Source organism: Cupressus sempervirens, chromosome 8 (genome assembly GCF_028749045.1).
Source record: "Cupressus sempervirens isolate cs-2001-9-10 chromosome 8, ASM2874904v1, whole genome shotgun sequence".
In the NCBI taxonomy this organism is placed as follows: domain Eukaryota; kingdom Viridiplantae; phylum Streptophyta; class Pinopsida; order Cupressales; family Cupressaceae; genus Cupressus; species Cupressus sempervirens.
In genome coordinates this window covers 105292361-105309438 of record NC_143125.1, presented here as the reverse complement: position 1 = coordinate 105309438, position 17078 = coordinate 105292361, and the positions used below count along the sequence as shown (strand labels likewise).

At 39.5% G+C, this 17078-nt stretch overlaps 1 protein-coding gene across 2 annotated transcripts; it reads right to left on the bottom strand.

Moving 5' to 3' along the window:
• Positions 1 to 237: 237 nt before the first annotated feature.
• LOC149541817 (uncharacterized) lies at positions 238 to 2993 on the bottom strand. Of its 2 annotated transcripts, XR_016355372.1 has the most exons (5): positions 2463 to 2477; positions 2249 to 2391; positions 1401 to 1857; positions 1189 to 1314; positions 238 to 1049 (listed from the first exon to the last, which is right to left on the bottom strand). XR_016355372.1 is itself a non-coding variant. In XM_089796883.1 (4 exons), exons 2-3 carry the CDS (start codon positions 1784 to 1786, stop codon positions 1305 to 1307), a joined length of 396 nt encoding a protein of 131 aa, XP_089653009.1. In that variant the 5' UTR covers positions 1787 to 1857; positions 2249 to 2993; the 3' UTR covers positions 238 to 1049; positions 1189 to 1304. The 2 variants fall into 2 exon arrangements, 1 of the variants encoding a protein (XP_089653009.1); XM_089796883.1 differs by having other exon boundaries at positions 2249 to 2993.
• Positions 2994 to 17078: the final 14085 nt, after the last annotated feature.

The window sequence follows — 17078 nt, the reverse complement described above, 5'->3', positions numbered from 1 at the left end:
AGGTGCCGAGTAATAGGTAGTAGGTGCCGAGTTAGCTCGGCACAAGAAGAAGTTGAGTAAGCTTGGCACACAAAGGGCAACGCTCAGCAACAATGGATTCCAAGTGAGCTTGGCTCAAACTAAAAGATTATAACTTAGAGAAATTTCAATGTGAATGTTTCCACCATTAAAACCAGAGAGCCATCGCTTGAAACTTCTAAACAAACTTCTCAAATGCAATGAATAGAAGAAGAACAATGGATTCAAGTATGCCTGCTTGCTTTCTATTCAACTTTGATTAAAAATATTACAAAATCTGGGAGCATTCGGCTTCAATCAGAAACCCCTAAAATAACCTTAAAACTTGAACAATTTCAATACGTCAAAACTTTAAACTTATAGCTCTAATGGCTACATACAATGGTGCCCGGAGCAATCACTGCTTCAACAGGACAAATCCAACAATAACGAACTTACAGAATGAACAGAGGAAGAAACACATGCATCTGCAGGCACAAACTTCTTTCCTTCTTCCTTCTCTGCTCTACCGTGCTTTGCTAAACTTCTGATTGCTGAATATCACTGAACACACACTAAAATGAATGTAGAAACATTCATTTTGTCATATTCCATTTCCTCTCTCAATGTTCAAATTTCAAAAACACCTACCAAAATAAATGTCTGTCATCCATTGATGCCTACTGGAAACAAACTGACAGGGTATATAGGTGTGGGGCTCAAGGACAAGCTGCAGGCACTCAATGTTAATTTCCAACATATGTGGCACAACCATATCCATTTTATTTGGGAGGCAAAAAAATGGGTTATGATAGTCTTCATATTAAAGTTACACCAGCCTTTCACTTCACTTCTTCCCACCTATGGTCCAACTGCTAGACCCATAGTTAATTTTCCCTACGGCTTGCACATTGCCGTCCCCACTGTTGATGATCCCTGAGTTGTTCCCTGTGTTGTTGATGCGCCCTGGATAATCTCCAACCCATAATGACTCTCTTTCAACTATTTTCAAGACAGTACTCACAATATCCTTCAGCTGCCTATCCTCGTCGCTGAACAAGTAAAAATATTAAAAAATCGAAACACTGCAAACAACTTATTATGACATGCCAAAGTTAAAGATGCACACACACTTTTTAAAAAAACATATTTGTTACAATAGGGAGAACGACTGTGTGGGATAGTACTTACTCTTTATTTCTTATGACTTCGCCCTTGTAAAATGAGGCCTTGTAGAGTGCCTTCTTCCACTCATTTAGTTTTCCCAGATACCTATTCTTCCCTTCCCTTGGTGTACATGTCTGAGATCAGTAGGATCTACATGGTAGAAAATGGGAATAATGGGTGAGCCAGATTTGACCATAAACGATAGTTCTGCCAAACACCAGGGTGATTCTGCATACCTTTCAGAGAAAATAGCAATATGGACGAAAGCGCTGCTCATTGCTGCTTGCAATGTTTGGGGGAAGAAATCGCCATTTTCAAACTCTGTTTGATCCAAAAACATGGAGAGATGACATCGAGTGAGCATGTTATAGAGAATGGTAGCTACGGTGGATTTGACGTCTTCTCCACGATGATTGATGAAAACATGGTAGGAATTATGTCTTCTCATTGGTTTTGAGGCAGGAGGAGATGCAGGTGGTGCAAGTTCATCAAAAGCGTCCAACTCCATATCCTCACTCTTTCCTTTGCTTCCGCTGGCACAAGTAGAGGCCATGGAGGTTATAGTTAGCAGTAAAAGGGGATGAAGAAAGAGCAGAGTTATTGTTAAAATCAAGTCTGTCATGAACAGGCCGACTGGTCCGGTGCCGTTAAGCACATCTTGCAGCGTTCCACGCCAGGCTACCTACAGATACCCTGCAGGCCGCAAATAAATCAGATCTTGCAATTTTAGCTCCCAGTTATTTCTGATGAGAGATCCAACATATTGATGCAAAAGCCCACACAAATTTGATGTCGGATTCAAAATATTGATGCGACAGCTCACACAATTTGATCTCGGATCTAAAATATTGATGGAAAACTTATACAATTTTATGTAGGATTCAAAATATTGATGAAAACAATTCAGAAACAGAGGATCAAAATCGCTAAGAATCTGACATCATCAATAAATCAGCAGAGTAGCAAAGCAATGAATTCAAACCCTGGAAACCCTAATAATCAGAGTCACTGAACAATAATGTCTAAATCTTTGAAACCCTGACACTAATTAAGCAGAGATCAGAACCAGGAAGCCAGTACTTACTGCGTCTGAATGATCCGAACCGGCAACGGACGCATTGCATCACAGGATTTTATAGCCACAAAGGACCCGTCGTTGTCTGCCTCGTGGCGTGCAGATCCGTCAAATGTTGTTTGCGATAAGAATGGAAATTACGATCAGGGATGCTGTTTTACAACGAATTTGTGTTAGGAACGTTCAGCTAAGCTGCACCCAAATTTTGGGGTCGATTACTCACCACACAAACAACGGCGAATCGTCTAGAATGCTCACGTGTAAATTACGTGGCATACGTTGCATCAGCAGGGCAATAGTTTCTTTGAGGAGGTACCTACTTAAAGAATATTGTCTTTTCATTGGTTTTGAGGCAGGAGGAGATGCAGGTGGTGCAAGTTAGCCCGTGCCTAATCAGCCACGAAAATGCACTTTCTTCATATTGTTTTTTCTAACTTTTAAAAAAATCAACTAAGTCCTCTCCTTCGTATGGAAGTGCATTTTCGTGGCTGTATAGACATTGCCGTGCAAGTTAATCAAAAGCGTCCAACTCCATATCCTCACTCTTTCCTTAGCTTCCGCTGGCACAAGTGGAGGCCATGGAGGCTATAGTTAACAGTGAAAACGGATGAAGAAAGGGCAGAGTTATTGTCAAAATTAAGTCTGTCATGAAACGAAACTAGGTTTAGGGTTGCAACAGCTGGAACCGCAGAGGGAAACTAGATCATGGGAATGAGCGAAGGAGACCAGAAATGAAAGGCGGTGGTAGGAAACCGCGTGGAAAGAAGAGTAGAATCATGTGAGAGGTGGAAGACAGCAGGGCCATGTGAAGATGATCCTACCTTTTATCTGCTTTTGACTATTATTTTAGGTTTTTGAGGGAAGAATATAGAAAAGAGAGAAACTTGGGAACGAAGATAAGAATTGATGAAAAGCACATCGTCAATCGGAGAAGAAATGGTGAAAGACGTGGATTGATTGATGAGTAGCTTCGATATATGTAGAAAAATACGATTCTACTTTTGGAATAGATGTGGAATTTATGGACCCCTCTCGTTGAGAAAGCATCATGAAAGATTCAATGAGTGCTAAGTGTTCCATTTATTCTCATGAGAGATGGATTCATGTTGAATCACTACTCATGAAACATGGGTCGTCGAGTTTGACTCAAAATCACACAGTTTGATATTCATATCACAATTTGACTAGCTATGAAAATTATCTCCTACTTATCACGAAAGATGATTCGATATGTCCACAAAAGAGTATTCTGGCGCTTTCGCTTTCCGACACAGATTGCACCCACTCATGAATCTACACATTTGGCGACCTTTTATCGGGTTGGCAACTGCTAAAGGTGACCAGCTAGTAGATGGCTGACCGATCTAAGGGCACAGGCCTATGTTGCAGGCTAAATGGCGGAGTTTTTTTTTGGGATCATTATAATTTAGTTTTAACATTTTTTCTTCATGAATTAATAAAATGTATAAGTAGCTCTTATATATAAGTCTAGAGATATTTTTAAGACATCTATTGTATTGAATCAAATTATGAAAATAGGTGTCTTCAAAAAGATATATACTAGTAGCACTAGTGACAAGGAATGAATTAAATATTTAATATTTAAGAATATATTATATATTTAATATGTGCAATTAGAATATGTTTTGAGGTTATATTATAATTTAAAATAGAGAAAATGTTGAAATGGAAGCCAATAATTATTATAAATTATATAGAGCAAAGTTGACATTTATGAAGGCTTAATTTTTTATAATATTATATTATATAGAGCAAAGCAAAAATTTATGAAGGCTTTATTTTTTATAATATATAGTTTATTTGGTACTTACGAAATCAACGCCTCTCTCTCTCTCTCTCTCTCTCTCTCTCTCTCTCTCTCTCTCTCTCTCTCTCTCTCTCACACACACACACACACACACACACACACACACACACACACACACACTCTCTCTCTCTCTCTCTCTCTCTCTCTCACACACACACACACATGCACACGCACACGCACACGCACACGCACACACACACACACTCACACTCAATTATCTCCAGTCTCTCTAACTCATATCTCCCTTGCGATGGTGTATCATTCTACATAATATCTCCCCTCCTCTTCCTCTAATTCTCCTATCTCCTACCCCCTCTCGCCATCTTGTCCACTAAATTATTATTTATCTTTGCACCTTGTCTCTCACCATTTCCATCTTCTCTTACTTTCTCCTTCTCTCTATCTCTCTCACATATCTCTCCACCTAATTATTCTCTTTAACTATCTTCCCCCCTACCTCCCTCTCCCCACCTCCTACACCTAATTATCATTTATCTCTATACCATGTCTCTCACCCTTTGTTTCTGTCACATTTCTCTTCACCCTATTCTATTTTGTGTTGCTCTCTCTCATCCCTCCTCTCACAATCTCTTCCACATATTAATCTAGTACATATGTCCCCCACCTCTCTCTCTCTCTCTCTCTCTCTCTCTCTCTCTCTCTCTCTCACACACACACACACACACACACACACACACACCTCTTCCCTTTAATTGCTATATTTACTTCTCTTCCATCCCTCATCTAGCAATCTCTTTCACCTATTCAACCCCTCTCTCTCTCTCTCTCTCTCTATGTCAACCTTGTGTTTCTTTCCCTATGTCCTATCCCTGTCTCTTTTTCTCTCAAATTCTCTCTATCGTTAGAGTGATTGTTTACTATTAGAATTTATAACATGACTTGAGTTAAACTTAAATCCTAACCTAAATTTAAATGCTAACCATTTAGAGCACTAAATGTCAAAGATATAACTTTAATTTAGTTTGGCTTTATTGAAGAATCTTGGCCTAAATTTAAATCCTAATAATTTTGGAGCTTAATTAAGAACTTTATTAAACTCCAACAAACTATTTAATCAAAAATTTATTATAGTGTAAGAATAATTGAAATCTACATCCTCTTTCTATTTGATGTATTAAGTAGATCTAAATTGAGCCTTAATTACTCTTGCTATAATTTTAATTTTAATTTATTATTATAATTCTTTAGATGAAATATAATATTTATTATTCAATTGAAGTTGAGCTTATATTATCCTTTTAGTTGTAAAATTAAAGAATATAAATGAATCAAAATATTCAAGAATAAATGTAAAACTAAAATCTCATATTAATAGAATTCTTTTATTTATTTTTAGATGCATTTATTAAAAATATTTCTATTCTTTTGAGTTTTCATGTTAATCATTTGAAAATTAGAAAACTTTGCTTTTTTATTTTCAAATAATCATATAAAATATATTATTAATAAAATTAAGTTTATATTAAGCAAGCCTTTTTAAAGCATACAGTTAAGTTAAGAATATATAATTAATCTAAATATTCAAATAAAACTAATACTCTATATTTCATTTTGGAAGCAAATTAGAGAAAATTTTGATTTGAATTTTGTATTAAAAAATAAAATAGAATGTTATCCACCTATATTTATAGATACAAATTTTTGTTTTTTGTATCGCATTAAACTATTATAACTATTAAGATAAGTTTTAATTTTCTTAAAATCTCCACATTCGTCAAAAGAAATGAAGGATGAGTTTCACATTTAACGATTATTTTAGTTTGGTAATGTTTGAATGAAATTACATGCAACATCATACTTTTGGCTCTTATGTAAGTGAAGGATGAGTTTGGCATTTAAAAATTATTTTGGTTTGGAAATATTTGAATGAAATTACTTGCAACATCATAGTTCTCTAACCTCATTCTACTTGCTGCTCTGCAACTTGTCACACCCGGCCTTCTGCTTGATTCCATGCCCTCTTATTCTTGGGAGGGATGGATCTCCCCCTCCACCTTTATCCCTCCCCCTCCCCCCCACTAGAACCCACCCCCATTTGCCCGAATTTGGAGCTAGTCATTAAATCCCAGAATGATCACGTTCTTCTTTAGGATGGCACTCCTATCCTGATGGATCCTTGTGTCATTCCTGATGATTGTGCCTATTTGGGCCCAAAAATCCTGGGTGGTCCCACAATGGCAGCCACAATAATGGTGACTCCAAATTCAAACTGGCTGGAGGTTGTTGTTGGATCCAAGACTCCTATGAACTCTAGTGCAAAACCCATGTTTTCCTCAGGACCCACTGGACCTCTGATTCCACTACTTGATTTTTTGGTGGATTTGATTTCCTCAGAGTTTACCCTATGCCTTGTTGGAAAAAATTTCTCATTCTGACCTATGATGGATATGACTAGAAAATGGTTCTTAGTGAAGTGGAAACTAACAAGTTCATTTTCCATCTTTGCAATTGCTAGCACCCTCTTCCTGTTTAATTTTATAGCTAAAAAAGACCGAGATTTGGTCATGGCAGGATCTTGGAACTTTGGCAAACACCACTTATTGTTGGCGAAATGGAAACTCAATTTTAAACTAGAGAGTGATCTTCACAGATATGCTCTGGTTTGGATACATTTTCCTAGACTCCTTTTGGATAAGTGTATTTTTAGATGGATTGGTAACTCCTTTGGACAATTCATTAAAATAGATTTAATGACTGGTTCAAAGACTAAACTGGGCTTTGCTAGGATTTGTGTGAATGTGGGCATGAAGAAACCCTTACCAACCATAGTGGATTTGAAGTCTAAATGGGGTACCTAGTTGCAACCATTAATCTATGAGAATATTGCTACCTTTTGCCAAAAATGCAATAGCTTTGGTCATTTGTTTGTGGATTGCTCAAAGAGTGAGAAATGCAAGAACAAAGTCTCCTCTCTAAGTGTGGAGGTACTGGAAAGCTTGAAAATAGCTGAAATGGCTACCGCATCCAAAACCCACAAAAACATGAAGTAGGTAAGTTTGATAAAAACTCATGTGGAGAATCCTCAAAATATGAAAGGAACCCTAGTAAAATTGATGAGAAATTCTAAACCCATGTGAAAGTGAATAATGATCTGCAGGGGGAGGGGACCATAAGAAATTAAACCAACAAAATGGATATTGTTGTACATGAAGAGCGGGATATTATTGACATACAGATCCTGGAACTATTTCATTGAAGTGGATGACTACTAAAGAAAAAAAATGGAGGCTGATGAGGTTGTTAACTCTTGCATCCCACCCTTTAACTTGGGGTTTGGCTTACCACTAACAAATGGAACCTCGATGGTCTCTCTACCAAGTATTGTTGAAGTTTTTTCTACCACCTATGAGGGCCCAAGCCTCAACTTTCTTAGCAATGATGTTGAATGCATAGTCCCAAAGAGAAATCCCACAAGAGGAAATTAGGTTGATTTTGGTTCAACTACAAGGGTTGGGAGATCTCAGATCATAAACATCCATCAAAATGAAATAGATAAGGATATAGCATAGGGGAAACAAAAAACCTAGAAGGAAACCCAAAACCATAAGAGATGAAGATCATAGATCTTGGATTAATATGAGAGGGCTAAATAGCCCCAAGAAGTAGTATGAAAAAAAAAAAAGACCATTTAACTTAATATTGATATGATCCTTTTGAAGGAAGCAAGTTTTCTCTAGTGTGGCTAATTACATTTGGCTAGGTGCTAAATTTTCTTATAGTGATGTTAATGGAGCTCTTGGTGGCATTACTATGATGTGGAATCTAGACAAGGTGGCGGGTGTGGTTATCTTTCTCAACACCCATTTTGTTGTCACAAGTTTAACCACCCAAACTAGTAGCCATAATTTGTTTAATTTCTATGCCCCTAACACTTGAAATGGTAGACTTGTCTAGAATGAAGCTATTAGGGTGGATGATCCCATAAGGCAAGAAAATATGTTATGCATAGGAGACATTAACACCTCACTCTACCCTTCATAAAAAATGGGGCGGATGGGTATGTGCAAGATCATGGTCAACCAAATTATGGCTTTAAGTGGCCCAGAAAAACCAACAAATCATGGTTATGTCAACTTGACACATAATTTTAAAGTGGTTCTAGACTTTATATCAAAAAGTTGTAAGAAAAAAATCTATAGGAAATTGAATGTAGTTTCTAAACTACTAGGCCTTATTTAGAGAAAAAAAAATTCATTGGTCAAAAGTTTGGATTTTAACACAGTACTACAAAAATTTCAAGGAAAAAATAAAAAGTAAGTGTATGTTTGACCATCTTAATCAAAATCAAACGATAATAGTTTTTAATATAATTATAGCTATAAAAAGTAGACTCATGCCTGGATGTGATACATATTTTTTGGTATTTTTATTCCAAATAAATAATTAAATATGAATTTTCTACTACAACTTTTTCAGAATAAAAAAACTCCCGTGTCTGACCACCTTAACTAATTGAAAACTTTACCAAATTATTGTTTTTTTCCTTATACAAGGCGAACCATATAATGTGGCACAACTTTTGGATTTGAAAAGTTATAGCTATTTTGCAATCAGTATGTCAATTAGCACTTTATAATCATCTTCATTGAAAATCAACTAACAAATACTTATCAAACTTAGAATTTGACAACAATTATATTGATAGAATCTTAAGAGTGTTATAAAAAAGCCCTTTTTGTTTCATTCAATTTCAATGAAATAAATATTGTCAAATGGCTACTCGAAGTCTGAGTGTCAAGGAAACCCTTCTCAAACACTTTTTTTGGGTTGACCAAATAGGTTTGGTAAATACCAAGCCTAATCAGATACCCGATTTCAAATTGGGTATCCGATTACAAATCGAATACCTGATATGAAATTGAGTACCGAAAAAATTCAAATTTTCCAATTGGGAAGGAAACCACCCACAGTGGAAATTTTAGAGGGAAATGACCCATATAAGCGAGAAACAAAAATTTCAGAAGTGTGGGCATTATTATTATTATTACATATGAATATGATTATTATTATTCACTATTATTATTATATATGATTATAATTATTATTATATATCGCAATATGTATGATTATTATGGTTATTTTTAGTAAATATATATAGTAATATTATATGGTTATTATTATTATTAAATATAATATCTAGTAATATATATGTTTATTATTGTTATATAATCTAGTAATATATTATTATTATATTAAAATACACAGTATTATAATAATATTATTAAATATAATATTGTCATGAAATACATCAAAATAGGTCATAGGTTAACCTATGACCCATCTTGATGCATTCAAACCAACGAAATGTGTCCCTAGGGGTAAAATGGACCGTAGGGACATATGTTGTCATGAAATATGTTGAGAGGGGTCATAGAACCAAATCCGTCCTTAGGGGCCCTAAGGCCCTTAGAGACATACGTTGTCATGAAATGTGTGGAGAGGGGTCATAGGTTAACCTATAACCCCTCTCGACACATTCGAACCAACCAAATGCATCCCTAGGGCCCCTAGGGACATATGCTGTCATGAAATGCATTGAGAGGGGTCATAGGTTAACCTATGAATCCTCTTGATGCATTGGAACCAACCAAATGGGCCCCTAGGGACATATGTTGTAATGAAATGCATCAAGAGGAGTCATAGGTTTACCTATGACCCCTCTCAATGCACTCAAATGAAACAAATGCATCCCTAGAGGCCTTAGGGCCCCTAAAAACATAATTTCTCATTAAATACGTCGAGAGGAGTCATAGCTTAACCTATGACACCTCTAGATGCATTTGAACCAACCAAATGGGTCCCTAGGGGCCCTAGGGTCCATAAGGACATACATTGTCATCAAATTCATCAAGAGGGGTCATAGCTTAACCTATATCCCCTCTCAATGCATTCGAACCAACCAAATGTGTCCCTAGGGGCCCTAGCAAAACTAGGGACATGCATTTTTATTAAATGCATTGATAGGGGTCATAGGTTAACATATGACTCCTGTCAATGCATTTGAACCAACCAAATGCATCTGTCGAGGTACTAGGGACCCTATACACATATGTTGTCATGAAATGTGTTGAGAGGGGTCATAGGTTAACCTATGACCCCTCTTGACACATTGAAACCAACCAAATGCATACCTAGGGGCCTTAGGGCACCTATGGACATATGTTATCCTCAAATGTGTCAAGCGCAGTCATAAGTTAATCTATGATCCCTATTGACCCATTCAAACCAACTAAATGTGTCCCTAGGGTTGCTAGGGGCATATGTTGTCATGAAATGCATCGAGACGGGCCATACGTTAACCTATGATCCCTCTCAATACATTTGAACAGACCAAATGCATCCCTAGGAGCCCTATGGCCCCTAAGGATATATGTTGTCATGAAATGCATCGAGATGGGTCATAAGTTAACCACTGACCCCTCTTGATGCATTTGAAACAACCAAATGTTTCCCTAGGGCCTAGAGACATACATTGTCATGAAATGCATCAAGATGGATCATAGGTTATGGGTCATAGGGTAACCTATGACCCATCTCGATGCATTTGAACCAACCAAATGCACATATGTTGTCATGAAATGCATCAAGAGGGGTTATAGGTTAACCTATCACCCATCTCGATGCATTCAAACAAACCAAATGCATCCCTAAGGCCCCTGGGGACATATGTTGTCATGAAATGCATCGAGAGGGGTTATAGGTTAACCTATGACACCTCTTGACACATTCAAACCAAAAAAACATGTCCCTAGGAGCCCTAAGGACCCTAGGGACATATGTTCTCATGAAATGCATCGAGAGTAGTAATAGCTTAACCTTTGACCCCTCTCGACACATTCAAACCAACCAATTATCTCCCTAGGGGTGCTATGGCCTCTAGGGAAATATATTGTTATTAACTACATCAAGAGGGGTCATAGGTTAACCTATGACCCCTCTCGATGTATTCAAACTAACCAAATGTTTCCCTAGGGCCATTAGGGACATATGTTTTCATGAAATGCATCGAGATGGGGCATAGATTAACCTATGACCTCTCTTGAAACATTCAAAACAAAAAAATGTGTCCTTAGGGGCCCTAGGGCTCCTAGAGATATATGTTGTCATGAAATGCAATGAGACAGGTCATAGGTTAACCTATGACCCCTCTTGACACATTCAAACCAACCAAATGTATCCCTAAGGGCCCCATTCGTTATCATGAAATGTGTCTAGAGAGGTCATAAGTTAACCTATGACCCCTCTTGATGCATTCAAACCAACAAACTACGTCCTTAGGGGTCCTAGGTAGCTAGAGACATATGTAGTCTTGAAATGTGTTTAGAGGAGTCATAGGTTAACCTATGACCCCTATCGATGCATTGGAACCAAGTAAATGTGTCCCTATGGGCCCTAGGGCACCTAAGGACATATGTTATCCTTAAATGTGTCAAGAGAGGTCATAGGTTAACCTATGATCCCTATTAATGCATTCAAACCAACCAAATGCATCCCTAGGGGTTCTAGGATCCCAGGAGGCATATGTTGTCATGAAATGCATCAAGACGGGCCATAGGTTTACCTATGATCCCTCTGGATGCATTTGAATGAACCAAATGCATCCCTAGGGGCCCTCGGGCCCACAAGGACATATGTTGTCATGAAATGCATCAAGATAGGTAATGGGTTAGCCTATGACCCCTCTCGATGCATTCAAAATAACCTAATGCATCCCTCAGGGCCCAAGGGCCCCCAAGGAGATATGTTGTCATGAAATATGTCGAGATGGGTCATAGGTTAACCTATGACCCATCTTGATGCATTTGAAGCAACCAAATGCACATATGTTGTCATGAAATGTGTTGAGAGGGGTCCTAAGTCAACCTAGGACCCCTCTCGATGCATTCAAACAAACCAAATGCCTCCCTAGGGGCCCTATAGCCCCTAGGGAAATATGTTGTCATGAAATGCATTAAGAGGGGTTATAAGTTAACCTATGACCCCTCTTGATGCATTCAAACCAACCAAATGCATCCCTAGGGGCCCTAGATACACTAGGGACATATGTTCTCATGAAACACATCAAGAGCAGTCATAGCTTAACCTATGACCCCTCTCAATGATTTCAAACCAAGAAAATGGGTCCCTAGGGACATATGTTGTCATTAAATGAATTTAGAGGGGTCATAGGTTAACCTATGACCACTCTCTATGTATTCAAACAAACCAAATGCTTTCCTAGGACCCCTAGGGACATAGGTTCTCATGAAATGCATTGAGATGGGTCATAGGTTAACCTATGACCCCTCCTGACACATTCAAAACAACAAAATGTATTCCTAGGTGCCCTTTGGTGCCTAGGGACATACATTGTCATGAAATGCATCGAGATAGCTCATAGGTTAACTTATGACCCTTTTCAACACATTTGAACCAACCAAACGCATTCTTAGGGGCCCCAGAATCCCTAGAGACATTCATTATCATGAAATTTGTCTTGAGGGGTCATATGTTAACCTATGATCCCTCTTGATGCATTCGAACCAACAAACTGCATCCTTAAGATCCTTAGGCACCTAGGTACATATATTGTCTTGAAATGCATTGAGAGGGGACATAGGTTAACCTTTGACCCCTCTCCATACATTGGAACCAACCAGATGCATCCCTAGGGGCCGCAGAGCCCCTAAGGACATATGTTATCCTCAAATGTGTTGAGAGGGGTCATAGGTTAACCTATGATCCCTATTGACACATTTGAACCAACCAAATGCATTCCTAGGGGTTCTGGGGTCCCTATGGGCATATGTTTTCATGAAATGTGTCGAGATAGGCCATAGGTTAACCTATGATCCTTATTGACGCATTTGAACCAACCAAATACATCCCTAGGGGCCCTTGGGCCTCGAGGGACATATGTTGTCATGAAATGCATTGAGATGGGTCATAGGTTAACCTATGACCCCTCTTGACGCATTCAAAACAACCAAATGTGTACCAAGGGTCCCTAGGGCACTAGGGACATATGTTGTCATGAAATGTGTCGAGATGGGTCATAGGTTAACCTATGACCCATCTCGATGCATTTGAACCAAACAAATGCACATATGTTGTCATGGAATGTGTCAAGAGGGGATATAGGTTAACCTATGACTCCTCTCGATGCTTTCAAAAAAACCAAATGCCTCCCTAGGGGCCCTAGAGCACCTAGGGACATATGTTTTAATGAAATTCATTGAGAGGGGTTATAGGTTAGGGGTTACAGGTTAACCTATGACCCCTCTCGATACATTCAAAGCAAAGAAATGCATCCCTATGGGTGCTAGGGACCCTAAAGACATATGTTGTCATGAAATACATCAAGAGTGGTCATAGCTTAACCTATGACCCCTCTCGACACATTCGAACCAACCAAATGTGTCGCTAGGGGCCCTACGGCCCCTAGGGACATATGTTGTCATAAAATGCATTGAAAGGGGTCATAGGTTACCCTATGACCCATCTCAACATATTTAAACCAACCAAATGCTTCCCTAGGGCCCCTAGGGACATAGGTTGTCATGAAATGTGTCGAGACGGGTCATAGGTTAACCTATGACCCCTCTCGACACATTCAAAATAATGAGATGTCTTTCGACATAAGTTGTCATGAAATGCATCAAGATAGGTCAAAGGTTAACCTATGAACCCTCTCGATACATTTGAACTAACCAAATGCATCCCTAGGGGCCCTAGAGCCCCTAGAAACATTCGTTATCATGAAATGTGTCTATAAGTGTCATGAGTTAACCTATGACCCCTCTCGATGCATTCAAACCAACCAAATCTGTCTCTAGGGGCCCTAGGCACCTAGGGACATATGTTGTCATGAAATATGTCAAGAGGGGTCATGGGTTAACCTATGACCCCTCTGGATGCATTTCATTACAACATATGTTAAGAGGGGTTTAAATGTGTTGAGAGGGGTCATAGGTTAACCTATGACACCTCTCGACACATTGGAACCAACAAAATTAGTCCACAGGGGCTGTATGGCCCCTACGGACATATGTTGTCATGAAATGCATTGCTCTTGACACATTCAAATCAACCAAGTGTTATGTTATCATGAAATGTGTCGAGAGGGGTCATAAGTTAACCTATGACCCCTCTTGATGCATCGGAACCAACCAAATGCATCCCTAGGGGCCCTAATGCCCCTAGGGACATTCGATATCATGAAATGCATCAAAAGAGGATATAGGATAACTTATGACCCCTCTCGATGTGTTTGAACCAACCAAATGGGTCTCTAGTGCCCCTAGGGCCCTTAGCGACATACGTTGTTGTAGAATGCATCGAGAGGGGTGATAGGTTAACCTATGATTCCTCTTGATGCATTTGAACCAACCAAATGTGTCCCAAGGGGCCATAGGGACATATATTGTCCTAAAATCCATTGAGACGGGTCATAGATTAACCTATGACACCTCTCAATGCATTTGAAACTACCAAATCAGTTCATACGGGCCCTAGGGGCCTTAGGGGCATTTTTTTCGATGCATTTGAACCAACCAAATCGATTCATAGGGGCCCTAGGGCCCTTAGGGGAATTTGTTGTCATGAAATGCATCGAGAGGGGTCATAGGTTTTGACACATTTGAATGAACCAAATAGGTCCATAGGGGCTCTAGGACCCCTATGGACATACATTGTCATGAAATGCATCAAGAGGTGTCATAGTTTAACCTATGATCCCTTTCATTGTATTTGATCAAACCAAATGCATCCCTAGCATGCCTAGGGCCCCTAGGGACATTTGTTGTCATGAAAGGCATAGAGCGAGGTCACAGGTTAACCTATGATCTCTCTCAACACATTTGGACTAACCTAATGAGTCGCTAGGGGTCTTAGGGCCCCTAGGGAGTTATGTTGTTATGAAATGTGTCAAGAGGTGTCATAGGTTAACATATGACCCCTCTAGATGCATTAGAAAAACCAAATGCATACCTAGTAGCCCTAGGGTCCATAGGGATATTCATTGTCATGAAATGTTTTGAGAACCTATGACCCCTCTCGATGCATTCAAACCAATGAAATGGGTCTCTAGGGACCATAGGGCCTCTAGGGACATACGTTGTCATGAAATGCATCGAGAGGGGTCATAGGTTAACCTATGACTCATCTTGACACATTCTAACCAACCAAATACGTCCCTAAGGCTACTAGGGACATATGTTGTCATGGAATGCATCGAGAGGGCTCATAGGTTAACCTATGACCCCTCTCGACACATTCTAACCAACCAAATTGGACATATGTTGTCATGAAATGTGTCGAGCGAGGTCATAGGTTACCCTATAATCCCTCTTGATAAATTCAAACCAACCAAATGTGTTCCTAGTGATTCTAGGTCCCCTAGGGACACGTTGTCATGAAATGCAGCTTGATGCATTGGAACCAATCAAATGCATCCCTAGGGACCTTAGGGCCCCTAGGGATGTTCGATGTCATGAAATGCATTGAGAGGGGTCATAGGTTACCCTATCACCCCTCTAGAACCATTTGAACAAACCAAATGCATCCCTAAGGGTCCTAGGGCCCCTAGGGACATATGTTATAATGAAATACATTGAGGGGTCATAGTTTAACCTATGACCCCTCTCAACACATTAGAACAAACAAAATGTGTCCCTAAGGGCCCTAAGGCTTAGGGACATTCATTGTCATGAAATGCATCAAGAGGGGTCATAGGTTAACCTATGACCCCTCTCAACAAATTTGAACAAATCAAATGAGTTTGGAGTGGTCCCAGGGCCCCTGGGGACATATGTTGTCATGAAATACGTCGAGAGGGGTCATAAGCTAACCTATGACCCCTCTTGAAGGATTGGAACCAAACAAATATGTCCTTAGGGGCCCTAGGGCCCCTAGGGACATTTTTTGTCATGAAATGCATCAAGAGGGGTCATAGGTTAACCTATGAACCCTCTCGATCCATGAACCCTCTTGATGCACTTGATAAAACCAAATGCATCCCTCCAAGCCCTAGGGCCTCAAGGGACATACATTGTCATGAAATACCTTGAGAGGGGTCATAGCTTAACCTGACCACTCTTGATGCATTTGAACCAACCAAATGCATCCCTATGGGGCCTACGACCCCTAGGGACATGCGTTGTCATGAAATTTGTTGAGAACCTATGACCCCTCTCATTGTAGTCAAACCAATTGAATGGGTCCCTAGGGGCCCTAGTGCCCCTAGGGAAATATGTTGTCATGAAATGCATCAAGAGCCATCATAGGTTAACCTATGACCCCTCTCAACACATTGGAACCAACTGAATGTATCCCTAGGTGCCCTATAGACCCTAGGGACATTCGTTGTCATGAAATGCATCGAGAGGGGTCATAGGCTAACCCATGACCCCTCTCTTGGCATTCAAACCAAAAAAATGCATGCCTCGAGATCCTACAGCCCCTAGGGACATATGTTTTCTTGAAATGCGTTGTGAGGTGTCATACGTTAACCTATGAACCCTCTCAATGCATAACAAATGAAATGCATCCCTAGGGGCCTTTGGGCCCCTATGGACATTCGTTGTCATTAAATGGATTGACCTATGACCCCTCTTGATGCATTCAAAGAAACTAAATGCGTCCCTAGGGGTTCTTGGGCCCCTAGGGACATATGTTGTCATGAAATACGTTGATAACTCTCGACACATTTGAACCAACCAAATATGTCCCTAGGGATCTTAGGGCCCCTAAGGACATATGTTATCATGAAATGCATCAAGAGGGGTGATAGGTTAACCTATGAGCCCTCTTGATGCATTGGAACCAACCAAATGCATCCGTAGGGACCTTAGGGCCCCTTGAGACATTTGTTGTCATGAAATGCATCGAGAGGGGTCATAGGTTAACCTATGACACCTCTTGGCGCATTCAAAAAAATTAAATGCATCTGAAGGGGTCCTAGGGCCCCTAAGGACATATATTGTCATGAAGTATGTCGAGAGGTATCATAAA